Source organism: Oryctolagus cuniculus, chromosome 10 (assembly GCF_964237555.1).
Source record: "Oryctolagus cuniculus chromosome 10, mOryCun1.1, whole genome shotgun sequence".
In the NCBI taxonomy this organism is placed as follows: Eukaryota; Metazoa; Chordata; class Mammalia; order Lagomorpha; family Leporidae; genus Oryctolagus; species Oryctolagus cuniculus.
This window is the reverse complement of record NC_091441.1, coordinates 44,322,638-44,345,841: the sequence shown is the minus strand read 5'-3', so window position 1 is coordinate 44,345,841 and position 23,204 is coordinate 44,322,638. Positions and strand designations below refer to the sequence as shown.

At 40.6% G+C, this 23,204-nt stretch overlaps 1 protein-coding gene across 9 annotated transcripts in view; it reads right to left on the bottom strand.

Annotated features, from left to right (window-relative positions):
• CCDC178 (coiled-coil domain containing 178) overlaps positions 1–23,204 on the bottom strand; it is a 604,881-nt gene that overhangs the window by 384,025 nt on the left and 197,652 nt on the right. For all 9 annotated transcript variants that reach the window (XR_011379371.1, XR_011379370.1, XR_011379372.1 and 6 more), the window contains exon 14: positions 14,388–14,571. Coding sequence is in view for 6 of the 9 variants with exons in the window: in XM_051851309.2 (XP_051707269.2) it covers positions 14,388–14,571 (184 nt within the window). In the remaining 3 variants the exon portion in view is untranslated. The remainder of the gene's footprint in view (positions 1–14,387; positions 14,572–23,204) is intronic.

Here is a 23,204-nt window from a genome sequence, read left to right as displayed (position 1 = left end):
AACAAAATCTGCTGGGAAAGTGAGCAGCTCTGGGGAGATGCTACCTTTTAATTATGCAACATGAATTATGTAGCTGCTGAAAACAGAACCAGGATTAAATGAGTACCAATTACCAGTAGGTAGCATTAACATAAGAACTAGAGTATAGTCTGCTTAGTAAAACGCTGATGGCACCATCATTGAAAATGTCTAGAGAGAGGTGCTGGAGAATGATAAAGAGCCACAGTGGTTGGAAAAATGCTTCCTGGTTTAATAATGTACAAGTACCAGCCCGGGCACTTTCCAGAATGCTTTGCAAATACTGGTGTATACATGCAGCCCTATCTTTAGAGGACTCCATGTCCATGGAAGCCTTGTGCACACTGATTGTGAATACTGTCAATAAGAACAAGCTTTGATAGGCATGCATTGTAGCTTACATGGCGCTGTGCAAAAGGCAGGCTGCCTCTCTCTCTCTCTCTCTCTCTCTCTCTCTGTGTGTGTGTGTGTGTGTGTGTGTGTGTTACTGCTGTAAGTTCATCATCACACCCACTTAGTGAAATAACTACCATCAACCACTTTCAAAGTGAAGAAATCCGAGGCCATGGAGCTCAGGGACTTTGTCACCTGGCTAAGTTTTCCAGCAATTATTGGCACCCAGGACTGTATGACGGCATAGCATGGACACATTCTACAGCACATTAAAGAAAGCTCTCTGCTGTGTCTCCTCTGCTTCCAGTACTGGGTCTTTCATATAATATTTGCTGAGTGAATAATTTATTGAACAAATGGATTTAGTATTAACAAACTAGAGGGCTTTTGTTTTCTGAGTGAGTTTGTTTGTTTTTTAGTTTCTAGGTTGGAGAATTAAATTGTCCATGTGTGGGGCTCTTTCAAACTCAAAAATAATTTTTTAAAAATCTCTTTTAATGAGGCATCTTCAAAAAGTCCATGGGAATGCATATTATGAAAATAATGTGCAGGGATTTCATTTTTGCAATCAAAATAAATTCATATCTAAAATTTTTTTACTTTGAGAGGCAGACATGAAAGATGTGGAGAGAGAAAGAAATCTTCCACCTACTGCTTCACTCTCCAAATAACTGCAGCAGCCAGGCTGGAGCAGGCTGAATCCAGAACCCAAAAACCCATCCTAATCTCCCATGTAAGTGGTAGGGAGCCAGTTACTCAAGCTAACATCTGCTGCCTCCCAGGGTACATCTTAGCAGGAATCTGCATGGGAAGCAGAGTGTCTGGGACTCCAACCAGGCACTCCAATATGGAAGGCAGCCATCCCAAGTGGTGACTTAACTACTGTACCAAATGCTCATCCTATAAATTTACCTTTTAATTTCATTTTGCCATATTTCCAATATTCCTCCCCAAAGTACTTAATAAATGTATTTAGCACATTAAAATGCTCTAATCACACCGATTTTAATACCTAAACAGTATCTTGAGGATGATTGCTAAAACAAGTCCTATGGGATGCTTTTCCTGAGATGTGGGCTGGTCAGAAAAGTAGCAGGAAAAGCACTGAGCTGATTCTGAGTTAGGATTCTATGCACCATCTGTTCATGGAGCATATGAGCCTGAACAAGTACTCAAGGAAAGGGTTCCTATTTGGTACAGCAGTCAAGATGCAGTTAAGATGCTCAAATCCCATATCGCAGCGCCTGGATTCTATTTCTGGCTCTGGCTTCTGACTCCAAGCTTCTGTTAATGCAGAGTCTGGGAGGCTCAAGCAGTTGAATCCCTGATACCAGTATGTGAAACCTGGATTACACTTACCTCTCAGTTTCACCGTGGCCCTGGCCCCAGTCATCGTGGGCATTTTGGGAGTGAACAAGCAGACTGGAATTCTATCTGAATCTTTCCCTCAATCTCTGCCTCTATAATAATCTGCCTTATCATGGCTATGTCATTTAAAAAAAAAAAAAAAAAGATGAACTGAAGGAAAACTATTTTTTTCCAGGAAAATGGCCTGTGGTCCAGTTTGTACCAGGCCTTTGAGTTTTTTCAAATTGCCAGTCCAGTGTAAAGGCATGAAAGCCCAGCAAAACTTCCATTTACAACTGTCCCAATGATGGAGCTGACTAACAATCACTAACAGATTGTAAGTCCATGGGGTCAAAACTTACTGGAAAAAACAAGATAGTAGCATATTTTTAACAAATAATTCACCTGATTGCATATTAATTATTAGGAGGAAACAGATTAACTTGTAAGTCATAGGTTGGTACTCTAACTTAATGATTAAAAATTAATGTTTATTACAGTTCAATTCACAATAGATAGCACCTGGAATCAACCTAAATGCCCATCAACAGTAGACTGGATAAAGAAATTATGGGACATGTACTCTATAGAATACTATACAGCAGTAAAAAACAATGAAATCCTGTCATTTGCAAAAAAATGGAGGAATCTGGAAAACATCATGCTGAGTGAAATAAGCCAGTCGCAAAGGGACAAATATCATATGTTCTCCCTGATCAGTTGCAACTAACAGAGCACCAAAGGGGAAATCTGTTGAAGTGAAATGGACACTATGAGAAACAGTGACTTGATCAGCCCTTACCCTGACCGTTGATGAACAACTTATTACTTTATCCATTTCAGTATTTTTTTGTTCTAATTAATACTATTGGTTGAACTCTGTAATTAACACACAATTATTCTTAGGTGTTGAAATTTAACTGAAAAGTGACCCTTGTTAAATATAAGAGTGGGAATAAGAGAGGGAGGAGATGTACAGTTTGGGACATGCTCAATCTGACTTGCCCCAAATGGTGGAGTTAGAAACATGCCAGAGAATTCCAATTCAATCCCATCAAGGTGGCATGTACCAATGCCATCTCACTAGTCCAAGTGATCAATTTCAGTTCACAATTGATCCTAATGATAGGATTAAGAGTCAAAGGGATCACATCACATAAACAAGACTAGTGTCTGCTAATACTATCTGATAGAATTAAAAAGAAGAGAACGATCCAACATGGGAAGCGGGATACACAGCAGACTCGTAGAATGGCCGATGTCCTAAACAGCACTCTGGCCTCAGATTCAGCCCTTAAGGTATTCAGATCTGGCTGAAGAGCCCATAAGAGTATTTTAGGCATGGAAAGGCAAGACACTCTGGCAAAAAAATAAACAAACAAACAACAAAACCTAAATGAAAGATCTGTGTGAATGAGATCCCAGTGGAAAGAATAGGCCATCAAAGAAGGAGGTACCTTTCCTTGAAGAGAGGAGAGAACTTCCACTTTGATTATGCCCTTGTATAAATAAGACTGGAGTCAGCAAACTCAAAAGGTTTCCATAGCCTTGGCAACTCATGACAAGAGCCTAGGGTGATTACTGATGCCATAAACAAGAATGTCAATTTGTTAAGTCAACAACAGGAGTCACTCTGCACTTACTCCCCATGTAGGATCTCTGTCCTTGATGTGTTGTACAATGTGAATTAATGCTATAACTAGTACTCAAACAGTACTTTATACTTTGTGTTTCTATGTTGGTGCAAACTGTTGAAATTTTTACTTAATGTATACTAAATTGATCTCCTGTATATAAAGAGAATTGAAAATGAATTTTGATGTGAATGGAAAGGGAGATGGAGCAGGAGATGGGAGGATTGTGGGTGGGAGGGAAGTTATGTGGGGGAAGACATTGTAATCCATAAGGTATACTTAGGAAATTTATATTTGTTAAATAAAAGCTAAAAAAAATTTCTAGCAATGAGACAAACATATGCCATGTGCTTTTTGATATTTTAATTGATACAATATCGTGTTAAAGCAATATTCCTCTTATTGAACCTGAATCTAGTCATGAACAGAGTGTCCATATTGAGAGAAACTCTGAGAAATAAGTGGCCTGGACTTCTAAACAAAGTCCATGTAAGGAAAGACACATTTTTTTTGGACAGGCAGAGTTAGACAGTGAGAGAGAGACAGACAGACAGACAGAAAGGTCTGTTGGTTCACTCCCAAAATGGCCACTATGGCCAGCGCGCTGCGCAGATCCGAGCCAGGAGCCAGGAGCTTCCTCCTGGTCTCCCATGCTGGTGCAGGAGCCCAAGCATTTGGGCCATCCTCCACTGCCTTCCCAGGCCACAGCAGAGAGCTGGACTGGAAGAGGAGCAACCAGGACAGAATTGGGCGCCCCAACAGGGACTAAAACCCTGGGTGCCAGCGCCACAGGCCAAGGACTAGCGAAGTGAGCCACGGCGCTGGCCGAAAGACACATTTTTTAAAATGTTGGAGCATCTTTTAGGTTAAAGGAAGCTGTTGGGGCCAGCACCGTAGCATTGAGGGTAAAGCCACCACCTGCAGCACTGGCACCCCTGTGGGCACCGGCTCATGTCCCAGCTGCTGCACATCCAATCCAGCTCCCTGCTAATGGCCTAGGAAAGGCAGCAGAGGATGAAACTTGGGCCCCTATCACCCATGTCAGAGAACTGGAAGAAATTCCTTGCTCCTGCCCCGCCACAGCACTTGCAGCCATCTGGGGAGTGAACCAACAGGTGGGAGATTTCCCCTCTCTCTCCTTTCTGTATAACTCTGCCTTTCAAATAAAGAAAGAAATCTTTAAAAAGAAAGCTGTTGCATCTTTAAATACAGTCATTACAAAAATAATGAGAAACATATGAGTTCAGGCATATGCTAATCACAGTGATTTGCTCATTACATGATATATATGTGTATCAAAATACCAATACTATATCCCATGAACTTGTAACATTATCATGTCTCAATTATATCCATAACAATTTTAAAATCTTAGTTATAACAGGTTAAGTGCAACCATGCAAGGTACCCACTTAAATATGCAACCAGCTGGATCAGATAAATCTGTAGGTGGATTATAGACTTGTGCCCATCATCCCACTGCACCATAGCTCCCAATCCACTGGAAGTCTGGTTTGTGATCCTGAGCTGGATGAGGGGGGTGAGGTTAGGCTGTACCAATACAGGGCAGCAGAAGGGCAGGCATGGCGTACCGAGGGGCTCCACAGCCTTGTTGAGGGGAGACCCTGTTTATTTCTCGTCCTCCTGCAGAGCTGCTCTCTGCTGGTGTGTGGAGAAGCAAGGGCCAATTCTGACAGATTCACCCAGGAGCTGGCAGTGCCATACCCTCTCCACTACGTCCCCACTGTGCTCTAGGGCAGCACCCTGCACCCGTGTCCTGGCCTGGCCCTCTAGGCAGCGGCTGCTCCTTACATTGTCTGTTCCTGTATTCTTTAGATCAGGGGTTAGCACATATTTCTGCGAAGGGCAACATAGGAAATATTTTAAACTTTGCAGGCCATAAGGGCTCTGTCACAATCACTTGATTCTGTTTTTGAGAAAAAGAATAAAAGCGATCAAAAGATCGCTTTGAACAGCTTTGAGAGGTTGTGACAGCATCTCAGAGGCTGAGAAAGAACTCACACAATCACCCTCGACCTGCTGTCTGGTTTTAGCAGCCACCAACCAGGAGGTGGCAGCAGAGAGCCATTCTAGAGGAAGAGACTCCTGTACCAGGACCAACGACAGCCAAGAGTAGACGAAGGGGTGGACCTACTCTCAAAGAGAAAAAGGAAATAAATGTTAACTGTAAACAGATCTAAGCTCTGAATCAAGGAAATAGCATCTGTTCACTTTCCAAGGACAGTACTACGAACTCAGATGTAGAAATCCTGTTAGGTAAGGCTTGAGATTAGGAAAGGAAAAGACTCAAAAATCTTAAAGACAAGTTTGAGATTTGTGCAAATAACTGAGATGGACTGAACTAGTGGGGCGGGGCAGTGATGGCTGTGGCTGCGCATTTTTATGACACGTCTGGTGGCCAGGGCTCTAGCAGAAAGTCTGTGTGGCAGTTTGACCTCATTCTATCTATAAATAATGTAAGACATGGTTTTGTCTCTCTTTTTTTTTTTTTTTTTTTGGAAGGAATATGTGGAGGTTCTGTTAAGTAGAAACATTGGAAAAGTATAAAAAATTAAATTAGTCTGGTGCTGTACATTGTGATTTAATGCTATAACTAGTATAGCAATATAGTACTCAAACAGTATTTTTCACTTTGTGTTTCTATGTGGGTGCAAACTGTTGAAATCTTTACTTAATGTATGCTAAACTGATCTTCTGTATATAAAGAGAATTGAAAATGAATCTTGATGTGAATGGAAGGGGGGAGGGAGAGGGAAAGGGGAGGGTTGTGGGTGGGAGGGAAGTTACGGGGGGGAAGCCATTGTAATCCATAAGCTGTACTTTGGAAATTTATATTCATTAAATAAAAGTTAAAAAAATTTAAATTAGTCTGAATCCTCAAACCCACAGATATGCACCATGGCTTTTTGGTCTAATTTCTTTTTTGGGTTCTCCATTTAAAGTGGTTATCTTTGGAAGAGTCAGTCTCCACCACTGAAAAAAGCAAAAGTCCTGTCAGTGTTTTAGGATCCCTTTTTGAATTAATTTACAATTTCTCATGATATTCATATATTTTACCAACATTCTATTCTTGAGAAGTTCGCATATCTAAATTTTCCTACCATAGTGTACAACTGCCTAGTCATAGTTTTCATGAACACTCAGTAGCTACTTCATTCCCTGCATGCTTTCAGCATGGAAGATACAGCAGTGCATACAAAGCCACCACCGTCGTTGCCTCACGGGCTGTATTTCCTGGTGGCTGTTAGATAAGTAATTACAAACAGCTCAAAATGTGCATCTCCATTGGCTTTGTTAGCTGGCTAATTTCTTGAAATTCTATTTTTAGAAATAATGCTACTGAGTTACAGATGATGAACGGATTTAAAGTGCTTTAGCTCTACTGACCAACTGCTTTCCAGAAAAGTCCAAATTTACCCTAGGTTGGATATTTCCACACAGATGAGTTGCAACATCACTACTGAGCTACCATTACTAAATATTAGTTATCACATAAACTAATTGAGATAACATTGCATTCTTTTCAAGAAAATTATTGTGGGAGATAAAAGATGATAACAGATATAAAGCAATTTTCCTAAGGCCTGTTATTACTTCCAGTACGTTGTTTAGAATTTCCATTTATCACATGTATCAGGAGACAGACTCAAAAAGTGGAAGTCAGATTTTAAAGACTATCTCATGCCTATGTGGAATGTTACATTGTTTGTGCATAATACTTTTGAGGATGCATTATTTACAAGGCTCCAGGTGAAATGTTTTATATGAAATGTGATTTATTTATTTCTGTACACAGAAGTACAGTGAGGGTATTATTATATTCACATAAGAATTGAGAAACTCTGACTAAGGAAAGGTTAAATGTATTCTCAATATTCACACAGCAAACAATTAACAGAGCCAGGATTCAAATTAAGAAACACCTAACTCTAACTTCCATACTCTTTCAGCCCAAATGTTACTGCCAAGGAAAAGGGAGAAAAAAAGCAGAAAGTTCCAAGAATTAAATGGAAATACTGAAGTCAATTTACTGCCTGTTTTCAGGCAAACAAAGCACTGGACCCAGGACCACAGAGAAGGAAATTATTCTCCCACATGTTCTTTACAGCAAATGCCAAGACGTTTAACCATGTCCTCAAATGTTTTGCATGATCATCATCCATGATTGCCCAGTGCTTTCCTCTTACCATGTTGTTCAGGGTTATGCACTCCTGCAAATACATGTCAGGAAACTGAACTTCTCCAGTGCTTAACTAAGCACACACACTCCAGTCATCTGTGATGTAGAACCCACTCTCTCCTCACACTGTTTCTGTTGCCCGTCTCCCCAAGAACCACTTCCCACTAACATAAATAGACATCCCCAGTATTGCATTTAGCAGCTTCCTTTTCACTCAATTTTAGCAATGTATTCTGCTGTGAAGGGGGTACAGAAGATTCTTCATAAGTTAAAAAAAAAAAAAAGTGAAACGGGCACAGTGTTGTGGCATAGTGAGGCAAGCCACCGCCTACAACATTGGCATCCCATATGGGCAACCGGTTCGTGTCCTGGCTGCTGTACTTCCAATCCAGGTCCCTGCCAATGCACCTCAGAAAGCAGCAGCAGACAGTCCAAGCGCTTGGGCCACTGCACCCACGTGGGACACCTTGATAAAGCTCCTGGCTCCTGGCTTCAGCCTGGCACAGCCCTGGCTGTTGCGGCCATTTGGGGAGTAAACTAGCAGATGGAAGATCTCTGACTCTCCCTCTCTCTCTGTAACACTGCCTTCCAAATAATAATAAGAACAATTAAACAAAAGCAAAAGCATGATGATCCAAGTTGTAATTACAGATATGTGGAACGATGAAGGAGAGTGATTATACTAGAGAAGGGCAGCATAAATGACTGAGCTTCTAGGCTGCTTGCATCAAAGAGAATCAGGAAGGTTCAAAAAAGGTTTAATTTTTAACACAGAAGGAATATAGCATTATCAATAAAATTAATTTTCCCTTAGTACTGAAATCAGGTAAAGTAGCTGCATAGGTTGGCTTTGACCATCTTAACAACATGACCAGTTCTCTTACAGATTTGAAAAACCAAGCAGCAATGGTCAATTTTGCCATTACTGTAACCATTGTTTATTAGAAGCCAAGGATGTAATATCGATTCATAACTCAAAAAAGGCTGTTGTATATAGATAAGAATCTAGACCTGACTCACTACGAGGCACAAATGCTTCAGAATAAAAGTTAGTGAACTAAGCTCTAGTTTGTTAGAGCTACTTTGCTATGCTGATTGAACTAAAGATGCCACACAAAGGTCTTTATCAGCAGAAATTAGTCCTCCAGGAAAGTTTTAAAGAAGGTTCTGACTTCCACTTTACTCAAATGAAGAGTCTATGGGATCGCTTTCAGAGGTGAACAAGTATAGTCGTCCCGCTTATCTGTGATGGACCTGTTTCAATGCTTTCAGGCATGCCTGAAACTGGGTAGCATCATACTTCATGATTTTTTTTCATGTTGGTACACACCCATGATGAAGTTTAATTTATAAATTAAGCATAGTATGAGGTTGACAATAGCTAACAATAAAAACAAAATAAAAATGCACTGTAATAAAATTACCAGCATCACTACCTTTGTCCTTTGGTGCCATAATTAATTAGCATAAGGATTCCTGGGGGGGAGGGGCGGCATTGTGGAACAGTGGGTTAAAGTCCTAGCCTGCAGCACAGGCATCCCTTATGGGTACCAGTTCAAGTCCTGGCTGTTCCACTTCTGATGAAGTTTTCTGCTAATGCACCTGGCAAAGCAGCAGAGGATGGCCCAGGTGCTTGGGGCCGTGCACCCATGTGAGAGACCTGGAGGAACTCATTCCTGGCTTCAGATGGACTCAGCTCCAGTCTTCGCAGCCATTTGGGGAGTGAACCAGTGGATGGAGGACCTCTCTGTCTCTGTCTCCACCTCTCTCTGTAACTTTCAAATAAATAAAATAAATCTAAAAGCAAACAAATAAACAAAAGAAATATTACTTGGGCCTACACACTGAGAAACCATGGCATCAATCTGATCACAACTACCTAAAGTGACTAATGGGTGGGTAGTGCATACTGAGCGCACGTTCTGGACAAAGCAATGATCTGTGTGCTGGCGGAGACAACTGAAACATTGTGAGATTTAATCATGCTACTCGGGATGATGTGAAACTTTTCATTTATTTCTAGAGTTTTCCATTTAATACTGTCAAGACCACACTTGAGTGTGGTTAACTGACACTATGGAAAGCAAAACCACAGCAACAGGGGACTGCTGTGGTATCGAAAAGGAAGGTCAAGATTTCTCCCTAAAGCATGGTTTGGGATTGGTTAAAATACTTGAAACAGTTCTCATGAAAAGTCATAGACCTATAAACTCCAAAATCACAAGCTGGATGATTTTGAACTAGATCATTCTAAGAACAAAATAAACAACCCAGTTAAGAAATGGGCAGAGAACTTAAGCAGGCCTTTTTCAAAAGAGGAAATCCAAACAGCCAAAAGAGACATGAAAAAATGCTCAGAATCACTAACCATCAAGAAAATGCAAATCAAAATCACATTGAGGTTTCACCTCATCCCAGTCAGAATGGCTTTCACACAGAAATCAATGGACAACAAATCCTGGCAAGGATCTGGGGAAAAAGGCACCCTAATCCACTGTTGGTGGGAATGTAAGCTGATACAGCCACTGTGGAAGACAGTATGAAGACAGCCCAGAAATCTGAATATAGGCCTACCATATGACCCAGCCATCCCACTCCTGGGAATTCACCCAAGGGAAATGAAATCAGCATATGGAAGAGTTACATGTACCCCCACATTTATTGCAACTCAATTTACAATAGCTAAGATGTGGAATCAACCCAAATGTCTGCCAACTAAAGACTGAGTAAAGAAATTATGGGATATGTACACCATGGAATACTATAGAGTGGTTAAAAACAAAATAATGAAATCCTGTCATTTGTAACAAAATGGATACAACTGGAAAACATTATACTTACAAGCCAGTCACAAAAGGACAAATACCATATGTTCTTATTGATCTGAGGTAACTAATAGAGCACCTAAAAGTTAATCTACACAATTGAAATTGACACTTTGAGATGTGATGCCATTGAACAGCTTGTCTGGACTGTTGAGGGACCTTTTTTTTTATACTATTTGTTGAACTCTTTACTTAGTATAGAGCTAATCTTATGTGTAGAAAGTTAACTGAAAATAAATCTTAATAAATATAAGAACGGGAATAAGAAAAGGAGGAAGAAGAAGGGTGGGAGTGTGGGTGGAAGGGTGCACAGGGTGGGAAGAATCATTGTTCCTAAAGTTGTACTTATGAAATACATGAAGTTTCTATAACTTACATAAAAAGTATCTAGGTTAAAGAAAAAAAAGAAAATGTGGTATTTGTATACAACAGAATATTAATTGTCTATAAAAAGAATGAAATTCTACCATTTGCATTAAAATGGATGAAACTGAAGAATATCATGTTGAGTGAAATAAGCCAGATACAGAAAAACAAATCCATGTGTTCTCCCCAAAATTTGGGAGCTATAATTAAAAAAAGAAAACAAAAATCACAACATAAAAAACCAAAAATAAATGTCCATGTATATCAGTATTGCAAATATGTTTTTCAAACTGTGTTTTATAAGTTTGTCAAACCAATGGTTAAGAATGTTAAACTACTTTAGTTTCAATGATCTGATTATTTTAATATTTATTGTATATGGGTGAAATGATCATCTTTCCATTTGATTGTTTATTGCCCTTGCCTGTATTACTGCTGATCTAAGATCCTTTTACTTTTTACTTGCTGAATTTTTTTATTTAGTGGAGCAGGAAGGCATTGGCTGTAATGTTAATTAAAATTATATTATCTCAAAAACTGTACAGGAAGGAAGAAAGCAGAAAGGAAGACAGGGAGGAAGGAAATATCATTATATTCTTAGAATTACATCTACGAACTACACTGAGCCTGTTCTCCTTATATTAATATTACATTAACATGAAAACTAAAGTATCAGGAAAAGCTCAAAAAATAAAAATAAAAACTCAAATAAAAAGAAAATAGTACTCTGTCTTTTTCTAGCATCAAAAAAGAATGACCTCCTAACTTAAATGTTTCCAAGTTCTGAGCTTGGCGTAACTGTTTGTCAGATACATGTCTGGTGTCTCATAACTTATTCCAAGTTTGGCATCAGATATCCTGGTCCCCAAACTCTACAGAGTTAGAACTAGGCAACTTTGGGAAAATTTCTTCAACTCCCAAAATAAATATGTTAATAACAACTGCACAGCACAGTGAACATTAATTAACTTAAACATTAAACTAACATGGAAAAGTGTCCAACATAAACTAGGTATGCATAACACTGTGTTCTACAACATTCAGGAAGAAAAGCTGAGACTATGCAGTTTGCTTCAACTGAAGTATTGAAAAGTACTTAACATCTGGTGAAAGATTTCATTTTTTTTATAATGTTGCATTCTTAAAAACAATTCATGATGGTTTCCTGTTCATTTCATCATCACCATAATTGAATACATGTTCTACTGACTTATCTGCTATCCCAATTAGCTCATTTGATCCTGGGATTTGACCAAACACCTCTTTTTCTGAATAGCTGAGTTATTGGGATTGAAATTTGGAAAGATCAAGACAAATCATCTGTTATAGCTATAAAATTTGAGAAATTGCTACATATCATTGATGGTTTGTGATTGCTACTAATACTAAAATGCCTAAAATCCAGTACAGGCATTTGGCCTAGTAGTTGGGACTCCAGTTAGGATTTTCATGTCCCATACTGGAGTGCAGGTATTCAAATCCCCAGCTCCCCTCCCAATTCTGCCTTCCATCTAATGCATACTCTGGGAAGCAGCAGGTGATAGCTCAGTGTTTGTATTGAGTGGCTCCTGGCATTGACCTGGCCTGGCCCAGCCCCAGCTGATGCCAGGAATTTATGGGGGAGATAAGCCAGTGGATGGGAGATGTCTCTCTTTCTATCTGTATTTTATTATTCTGTAATAAATAAAACAATATAATAAACTAATTTTTTTAAAAAAAATTGCCTAAAGCTGATATGGCATTTTATGCATTACCTCAATGGAACATAATTCTTAAATCCTACTTCTAGGGCTTCTGAAGATTATTTCTCAGCACTACCCCTGGAGCAGTATTGCTGAGTTACATGGATTATTGACTAATTTCAGACTGGGATAAACAAATATAGAATCTTGGCTACATGGAGATCATGATGCCCAGACACAAAGCATGATGCAGATTTTATCAATCAGTTAATTAGACAATAGGGCCAGTACACAGACAGAAACTACTAACTTGAATTACTATAAATCTGAATTATCCAAGGATAATCTACAGGTTTATTTTTAATACAGTGCTGCTGTGCTGCAGATACGCATATGTACATGTATTTAGGCTCAGAAATAAGCAGCAGAGTGGTCAGCAATTGTCAGTGGTTCCTAAGTGCTGTGGTTTCTTTCTGTTGCTTCTTTCCAGTGACTTCTCAGCTCCCAGGGGGCAGGGAAGGACATGAGACGCACATTCTTCAGTTGGGCATGAATTAAGACAGAAAGGGGAACATTCCATTTTGGGTTGGCTAAGTAAGTACAGTGTGGTAATATAAAGCTTATACTTAAATCTATAAATTCTACTTTATGGCAACTAGAAAAATCTCTAAAAAATAATACAATGCAACATCTCTTTTACTAAGTGAGTGCCTCAGATAAATGAAGCACTATGTGTGAAGAATTAAATGTAGTTTGTGACAGGTATAGTGAAAAACGTAAATGATAACAAGAGTATCTCTTAATTGAAAAACATGTTAAAATACATGGGTAAATGGTCAAATAACTGGATAATGATGTCTACATTAGTATCCTCATGAAAATAAATCGATGGCCATAGAAAAACAAATATTAATAGAAAACATTTTAAGTCATAAACACCATCTACAGTAATATTGTCTATGCCATCACATATATAATCATAATCCTCATATTTTAAAGTCTTCAATTTTTACTATGCATATATTTGTCGTCTCTTCATATTGGAACATGAATGATAGGACAAACTCATTGACCAACCCTTGAGAGGGACATAACCACACTACACCAAGTCAATTAGATAGGTTAATTCAATGTGGGAGCAATACCCCAATTTCTCAGAATGGAAACATTTACTGGAAGACAATCCACGTGTTCTCAATTTCGGTATCCCAAAGGAAAGCCTTTACTGAAGACAGTGCTAGCAACAGGTATGGGGCAGAGGTTATAAATTATATTTTCTGGGTAATTTTATGCCCATAAATCTTTAGTAAGAAAATCTCAAAGCTGAGAGAAGGATAGGTGTGTGACTTGTGATGAAAGAAAAGAGTCAAAGTGGGCTTCCAGGTGCAGTCAAATGGGTCTGACTTTGCCAATCTCAACAAGTATGGGTAAGAGTAGTTATCCATCATGTTCTTCATTTAGGAGTGGTAGGTTTAAGGTGTGTGGGCAGTTCTTTCTGCAGCACTGTGTTATACAAAGGGTCTGATGCTCTACTAACCAGTGACTTACAGGCCAGAAGTAGGTACTCCCTATTCTTATATTACATAACAGGTACCAGGATGCGTCTCAAACTATTTTTTCTACCATAGGCAGAACTGTTAAGTGTTAGGTATACAAGATGAACCTAAGCGAAGCTCCACACTTCTGGTCCTTCCAGAATTTAAGGGTGATAACAGCAAAAAAGAGGTTGATTAGCCACCTTGAGCCCTCATCCTCTTCAAGCTGGGCCTTTGGAGAGAGATGACTTTTTTTTCTGACTGATCAGAAGTGATTTTGAAAAGACTATTAGGCCTTATATTAAAATCTATCAAGGCTAAATCAATAAAATTCAGCTTAATTACTCTTTTTTTTCCATAACCAATAAGAACACAAAAATACACACCTTGAATCTTCTTCTCACTTCTGCTATTTTATCATCCAATTCTTCTGTTTTCTGTTTGATGAGGTGGTAAACAGCACTGATGTGATAAGCCTCCATGTAGAGCTGTTTGAGATAATCATTATTTTTTGACTTCAGTTTCAACAAAGATTGGATTTCAGACTCATGCTCCGCTTTTTTCCTTATACTGTAAAAATAAAGCAAAAAGATTAGTGTAATTAATTGAAGAGAGAATATATTGGAAAATATATATTTAATAATAAGAAGAAATGTGTATACAAAGGCTGTTGATTTTTGTGCATTGATTTTATATCCTGCTACTTTGCCAAACTCTTTTATGAGTTCCAATAGTCTCTTAGTAGAGTTCTTTGGATCCCCTAAATAAAGGATCATATCGTCTGCAAAGAGGGATAGTTTGACTTCTTCCTTCCCAATTTGTATCCCTTTAATTTCTTTTTATTGCCTGATGGCTCTGGCTAAAACTTCCAGAACTATATTGAATAGCAATGGTGAGAGTGGGCATCCCTGTCTGGTGCCAGATCTCAGTGGAAATGCTTCCAAGTTTTCCCCAATCAATAGGATGCTGGCCGTGGGTTTTTCATAAATTGCTTTGATTATATTGAGGAATGTTCCTTCTATACCCAATTTGCTTAGAGTTTTCATCATGAAAGGGTGTTGAATTTTATCGAATGCTTTCTCTGCATCTATTGAGATAATGATATGGTTTTTCATCTGCTGTTTGTTAATGTGGTGTATCACATTGATTGATTTGTGAACATTGAAACATCCCTGCATTCCAGGGATAAATCCCACTTGGTCTGGGTGGATGATTTTTCTGATGTGTTGTTGTATTCTATTGGCGAAAATTTTATTGAGGATTTTTGCGTCTATGTTCATCAGGGATATTGGTCTGTAATTTTCTTTCTTTTTTTTAGTTTTTTTTTATATTTTGACAGGCAGAGTGGACAGTGAGAGAGAAGGAGACAGAGAGAAAGGTCTTCCTTTGCCGTTGGTTCACCCTCCAATGGCCGCCGCGGCCAGCACGCTGCGGCCGGCACACCACGCTGATCCGATGGCAGGAGCCAGGTACTTGTCCTGGTCTCCCATGGGGTGCAGGGCCCAAGGACCTGGGCCATCCTCCACTGCACTCCCGGGCCACAGCAGAGAGCTGGCCTGGAAGAGGGGCAACCGGGACAGAATCCGGTGCCCCAACCAGGACTAGAACCTGGTGTGCTGGTGCCGCAAGGCGGAGGATTAGCCTAGTGAGCCGCAGCGCCGGCCTGTAATTTTCTTTCAATGCTGCATCTTTCTCTGGCTTAGGGATTAAGGTGATGCTGGCTTCATAGAAAGAATTTGGGAGGATTCCCTCTCTTTCAATTGTTCTGAATAGTTTGAGAAGAATTGGAGTTAGTTCTTCTTTAAATGTCCCGTAGAATTCAGCAGTGAATCCATCTGGTCCTGGGCTTTTCTTTGTTGGGAGGGCCTTTATTACTGTTTCAATTTCTGTCTCAGTTATGGGTATATTTAGGTTTTCTATGTCATCATGGTTCAATTTAGGTAGATTGCTTGTGTCCAGGAATCTATCCATTTCTGATAGGTTTTCCTGTTTGCTGGCATACAAGTCCTTGTAGTAGTTTCTGATGATTCTTTTTATTTCTGTGGTGTCTGTTGTTACGTTTCCTTTTTCATCTCTGATTTTATTGATTTGGGTCTTTTCTCTTCTTTTTTTTAGTTAGTTTGGCCAATGGGGTGTCAATTTTGTTTATTTTTTCAAAAAACCAGCTCTTCGCTTGGCTGATTTTTGCAATTTTTTTTTGGATTCAATCCTGTTGATTTCTTCTCTGATTTTAATTATTTATCTTCTCCTACTAGATTTGGATCTGGTTTGCTGCAGTTTTTCTAGATCCTTGAGATGCGTTGAAAGCTCATTTATTTGGTGCCTTTCCAATTTCTTGATATAGGCACCTATTGCTATAAACTTTCCTCTCAACACTGCTTTTGCCGTATCCCATAAGTTTTGATATGTTGTGTTGTTATCCTCATTTACTTCCAGAAAGTTTTTGATTTCTCTTTTGATTTCTTCTGTGAACCAGTGTTCATTCAGGAGCATGTTGTTCAGTCTCCATGTGTTTGCATACTCTCTAGGGACTCCTGAGTTGCTAATTTCCACCTTCATTCCACTGTGGTCTGAGAAGCTGCATGGTATGATTCTAATTCTTTTAAATTTGCTGAGACTTGCTTTATGGCCTAGTATGTGGTCAATCCTAGAGAAGGTTCCATGCACTGCTGAAAAGAATGTAAAATCTTTAAGTGTAGGATTGAAAGTTCTGTAGATATCTGTTAGATCCATTTGGGCAATAGTGTTGATTAAATCCACAGTTTCCTTGTTGATTGTTTGTCCAGTTAATCTATTTCTGAGAGTGGAGTATTGAAGTCCCCCAGTACTATTGTATTGGGGTCTAAGTCTCCCTTTAAGTCCCTTAACGAATCTTTTAGATAAACTGGTGCCCTGTAATTAGGTGCATATACATTTATAATAGTTACATCTTCCTGCTGAATTGAACCCTTAATCATTATATAGTGTCCCTCTTTGTCTCTCTTAACAGTTTTTGTGTTAAAGTTGATTTTGTCTGATATTAATATGGCTACACCTGCTTTTTTTCATTTCTGTAGGCATATATACACAGGCAATGCCACAGCTGAGAAAGAACTGCTAAGATCAATCGCATTCACAATAGCTACAAAAACAATCAAATACCTTGGAATCAACTTAACCAAGGACATTAAAGATCTCTATGATGAGAATTACAAAATCTTAAAAAAACAAATAGAAGAGGATACCAAAAAATGGAAAAATCCTCATGCTCATGGATGGGAAGAATCTACATCATCAAAATGTCCATTCTCCCAAAAGCAATTTATAGATTCAATGCAATACCTATCAAGATACTGAAGACATTCTTCTCAGATCTGGAAAATGATGCTGAAATTCATATGGAGACACAGGAGACCTCGAATAGCTAAAGCAATCTTGTACAACAAAAACAAACCTGGAGGCATCACAATACCAGGTTTCAGGACATACTACAGGGCAATTGTTATCAAAACAGCATGGTACTAGTACAGAAACAGATGGATAGACCAATGGAACAGAATTGAAACACCAGAAATCAACCCAAACATCTACAGCCAACTTATATTTGATCAAGGATCCAAAACCAATTCCTGGAGCAAGGACAGTCTATTCAATAAATGGTGCTGGGAAAACTGGATTTCCACGTGCAGAAGCATGAAGCAAGACCCCTACCTTACACCTTACACAAAAATCCACTCAACATGGACTAAAGACCTAAATCTACAGCTCAACACCATCAAATTATTAGAGAACATTGGAGAAACCCTGCAAAATATTGGCACCTAAAAAGACTTCCTAGAAAAGACCCTGGAGGCACAGGCAGTCAAAGCCAAAATTAACTACTGGGATTGCATCAAATTGAGAAGTTTCTGTACTGCAAAAGAAAAAGTCAGGAAAGTGAAGAGGCAATCGACAGAATGGGAAAAAATATTTGCAAACTATGCTACAGATAAAGGGTTGGTAACCAGAATCTACAAAGAAATCAAGAAACTCCACAACAACAAAACAAACAACCCACTTAAGAGATGGGCCAAGGAACTCAATAGACATTTTTCAAAAGAGGAAATCCAAATGGCCAACAGGCACATGAAAAAATGTTCAAGGTCATTAGCAATCAGGGAAATGCAAATCAAAACCACAATGAGGTTTCACCTCACCCCGGTTAGAATGGCTCACATTCAGAAATCTACCAACAACAGATGCTGGTGAGGATGTGGGGAAAAGGGAAACTAACCCACTGTTGGTGGGAATGCAACTGGTAAAGTCACTATGGAAGTCTGTCTGGAGATTACTCAGAAACCTAAATATAACTCTACCATTCAACCCATCCATCCCACTCCTTGGAATTTACCCAAAGGAAACTAAATTCGGAAACAAAAAAAAAAAAAAAAACAGTCTGCACCTTAATGTTTATTGCAGCTCTATTCACATTAGCTAAGACCTGGAATCAACCTAAATGCCCATCAACAGTAGACTGGATAAAGAAATTATGGGACAGGTACTCTAGTACTCTATAGAATACTATACAGCAGTAAAAAAAAATGAAATCCGGTCATTTGCAATAAAATGGAGGAATCTAGAAAACATTATGCTGAGTGAAATAAGCCAGTCCCAAAGGGACAAATATCATATGTGCTCCCTGATCAGTGACAACTAATTGACCACAAAAAAGAAAACCTGTTGAAGTGAAAGGGACACTGTGAGGAACAGTGATTGATCAGCCCTTACCCTGACTGTTGATGAACAACGTAATATGTTATCCCTCTGTGGGGAGCAATTCGGACTATACTGTTACTGGAATTGAGATTTATTCTATGCATCTGCTCTCCCACAATATGGCGCTGGGAGAGAAGTAAACAGCTTCTACCCAGCTGCCTCTCACCAACTTGACAAGCTGCAGGAGCTGCTCCTGATTGGAGGAGAGCGGCGTGCTCGGCGTGTGGGCAGCCGAGTTGGGATTGGTGGAGAGGACTATATAGGAGGAGAGAGACGGCATGGTGGTGTGGGTTGGTTGGAGAGTGCGTTGGAGAGTTCGCGGGGAAGTTCGTTACTTCGTTCTTTCTCATTTCTCTCTACTCATTCTTGCTTTGGGAGTTTGCTGTTTACTTATTCTTACTTTACTATAGAAAGGACTTGTAAAAAAGGGGAACAACAAGCGCCCGGTCCGGTGCGGCTCCTCCGCGTGCGGAGGAGCAGCAAGTGGTGCCGTGACTCGGATAGGAAACCTAGGAGGGAAAGACCGGGAAGAAGTGGGAAATTACTGGAGAGAGAGACTAGCAAAGAGCCTAGGGGAAGGCCGGACGGAAAGAGTGCCGGTGAAAAGCTAGTCAGAACCTAGGAAAAAAGCCGCGGGGGAAGAAAATTAGAAGCTAGGAAGGAGGTATTAACTGGGAACGTCTGGGAGACTCAGTCTTCCATTACGCTCACTGCTCCAACATGTCACAGACGGTACAGACAATGGAGTTCTTTGGCTACTCTTTGCCCACTGGCTACCTCTTCCTCCTCCTGGGCACCATCCTCTGTTTCTCCCTAAAGATCATCTATGGGCTAAATATGGTTTCTCTCTCTCTCTCTTCCTACTCCCCACCTCGTCGCAGCTTTTCCTCTAAGCAAGGGAAACGAGGGGGGAGGAAAATTCATGCATTCGTAAGAGCAATCGTAGAGACGTCCCCCTGGTTTCCACAGCAGTGGAGGCAGGTGGGACGGAAAATGCGCGAGGCTGGGGAACCGATAGAAGTGCTGAAGCTGTGGCAACTCGTTGATCAGGTGCTTCAGAACCCCACGGAAGGGATCGAGTTGTTGCTTAATGAGGGGAGTGAAATGCAGGAAGAATTATGGCAGGGCAGCCAGGCGAGCAACTATTGTAACGAACAAGTGAGAAGAAAATCAAAGAAGGATTTAGAGAGCCAGGAAGCTTATGGGGGGGAGAAGGAAGCTGAGGAGGGAACCTCGCCCCCGAGAGAGATGCCTGGCCATACAAGGCTGGCAAATTCAACCATAAAGGATGAATCACCACCCCGGTATCGCCCATTGGTACTACCAAAGTTTCCTCCTGTAAAGAAAAGCCCCTTTTTTCCCCATGAGATTGAAGAAGAGTGGGAGGAAGAAGGAGTGATGGAGGGAGTAGGTATGCAGGAGGAGCTAGAAAGGCCAAGAACCGAAAACAAGCAAAGGGGAGCTGTTTATAGAAAACCTGCTTGGGAGCAGTACCAGGAACCAGGCCAGGTGTTTCCTGTAATTCAGGATCCACAGGGAAACAGGGGATGGACGCCTCTTGACCATAAATTACTTAAAGAGTTGCAGCAATCAGTACAATTGTATGGGCCCCATGCAAGTTACACTCAGGCAATCCTTGATAACATCGGGCAGCAAGGCCTAATACCTGAGGATTGGAGAAACTTAGTAAAGGCGGTGTTAGGCGGGGGCGACTTCCTCTTGTGGCTAGCTGCCTATAAAGAATTTGCGCGAGAATATTCAAAGCAGAACTATCAAACAGGGAATCAAGCATGGGATGAGGAAATGTTAAATGGAGAAGGGCGATTTGCCTGTCCCGATGAGCAGGCCCGATTACCAACAGCTGTCCTCTTACAGGTGAGAGAGATAGCAAGAAGAGCCTGGAAGGTGATACCCAGAAAAGGAGAAGTAAGACACAGCCTAACTAAGATAGTACAGGGCCCTACCGAACCTTACGCTGATTTCGTGAACCGATTAATGGAAGCAGCAGGAAACATTTTCGAAACCGTGGAAGAAGCAATGCCCTTAGTCAAAAGATTGGCGTATGAGCAGGCCAATAAAACATGTCGGGAAGCTCTTAGACCATGGCAGCATAAGGACATCCCTACCTTTTTGAAAATCTGTAGGGATGTCATGGATGATGTAGTTTCTGGATCACATGCTGCAGTAGCAGTAACCCGACAATTTAGACAAAACATGAGGGGACGTATATGCTTTAGATGTGGTCGAGAAGGGCATCTAATGAGGGAATGTAGGGCCAGATTTCCAGCCCGAGATCGGCAGGGCATAGAGAACTCGAGAAGACCAGGCCTTTGCCCACGCTGTAGAAGAGGAAATCATTGGGTCAGTGAATGTTACTTTAAAATAAACAGCGCAGGCAATCCCCAGAGGATGCCAAATGAGCCGGGCCCCATAAGAAGATCAGGTGTATATGGTCAACAGCAAAAAAACGGAATGTGGGCCCCTGCACCCCGGGGCCAAAACAATCGGTGGGTGCCACGGTCCCAAAACCAAATATTTACCGCGCAGAGTTACGAGCCACCGAATATTCAGTACTGACACCTCAAATGGGGCCACAAGCCATAGAGGTGAGGGCAGAAGCAATTTCAGCGGAGCATAACGGACTTGGAATAATCGTAGGAAAAGAAACAAATGCTTTGAGAGGCCTAATGGTCATCACCGGAGTCATTCAGTTACCTTTTGATAAGTTAAAAGTGCTAATACAATCTACAAAGGGTATTATTCAAATCAAACCAGAAGAACCTGTGGCTCAAATACTGATCATGATTGGAGCGCAGGACGTTCATGGACCCCAAGGGGAGAAATTTGCAGCCTTGTCCCTATCTCTAGCAGATCGACCTCTGTGGACCTTAACCATTAGAGGAAAGTCGATTCAGGGCCTGCTAGACACAGGTGCGGATGTAAGTATAATTTCGGAAAATGATTGGCCGAAGTCATGGCCCCTTCAGCCAGGAGATAATACTTTAGTAGGCCTAGGTGCGGCCATGACACCATCAAGGAGTGCTCAGGTGCTTCATTGGCAGGATCAAGAAGGGAACAAGGGAAATGTGCAACCTTATGTTAGTGCACTCCCCATCACATTATGGGGAAGAGACATTTTAGAACAATTGGGACTGACGTTAACAAATGAGGATCAATTGGAGAGTTCTACAGGACGGCGTATTATGTATAAAAAGGGATATCAGGAGAAAGGATTAGGCTCCAGAGAAGGCAGAAGGGACCTAGCCCAGCCCATAGGCGATTTTAAAAGACAGGACACGGGTTTTTCATGGGGGCCACTGAGATGCAGCCGCTGCCATTGTCATGGCTGGACAACAAGCCAAAGTGGATACCACAGTGGCCCCTTACCCAGGAAAAGTTGGCTGCGGTAAATGATATAGTATCACAACAATTAGAGGTAGGCCATTTGCAACCATCAACCTCCCCATGGAATACGCCAATATTCGTGATAAAGAAAAAATCAGGGAAATACCGGTTGTTGCATGATTTACGGGCTGTTAATCAGCAGATGCAACCCATGGGGGCATTGCAACCCGGACTCCCGGTTCCTACTATGATCCCAAAGCATTGGCCACTAATAGTACTCGATCTGAAGGACTGCTTTTTTAGCATACCTCTACATGAACAAGACACTCAGAGGTTTGCTTTCACCGTACCTTCCATTAATCATCAAGGTCCCGACAAAAGATATGAATGGAAGGTGCTTCCCCAAGGAATGACTAACAGTCCTGCCATATGCCAGCTATATGTTGACCAGGCAGTAGAGCCGGTTCGACAACAGTGCCCAAAAGTACAAATTTTACACTACATGGATGACTTGTTAATAACGGCTGAAAGTGAAAGTCACCTAATGGAAGCATATAAGCTGCTGCTATTATATTTGGAAAAAGTTGGGTTACAAGTAGCGCCAGAGAAGATACAAAAAGGGGAAGTAGTACAGTACTTAGGACTTAAAGTAACTTCTGAAAAGGTAACCCCATTAGAATTTGAAATTGCAATAGATGGGTTACAGACCCTTAATGACTTCCAAAAATTATGTGGCAATTTAAATTGGTTGAGGCCCTATTGTAAATTAACTACCGAAGATATGATGCCATTATTCAATATTTTAGAAGGAGATGCCCAGCTTGATTCCCCTCGTAGATTGACAATAGAAGCCCGCTTGGCGTTACAGAAAATTGAAAAACAAATTAAAGCAATGCAGATGGAAAGATGTGATCCACAACAAGCCCTAGAAATATTAATTTTTATGGAACAGCTGTATCCCTTCGCAGTCATTTGGCAAGGAGGACCCTTGTTGTTTGTATACCCACATTCACATGCACCGCGTGTACTATACACCCAAGGCATTGCGGTGGCCGATTTAATATTAACAGCAATAAAAAAGGCGACAGAAATGGCAGGGAAGACTCCAAAGCGATGTGTAGTTC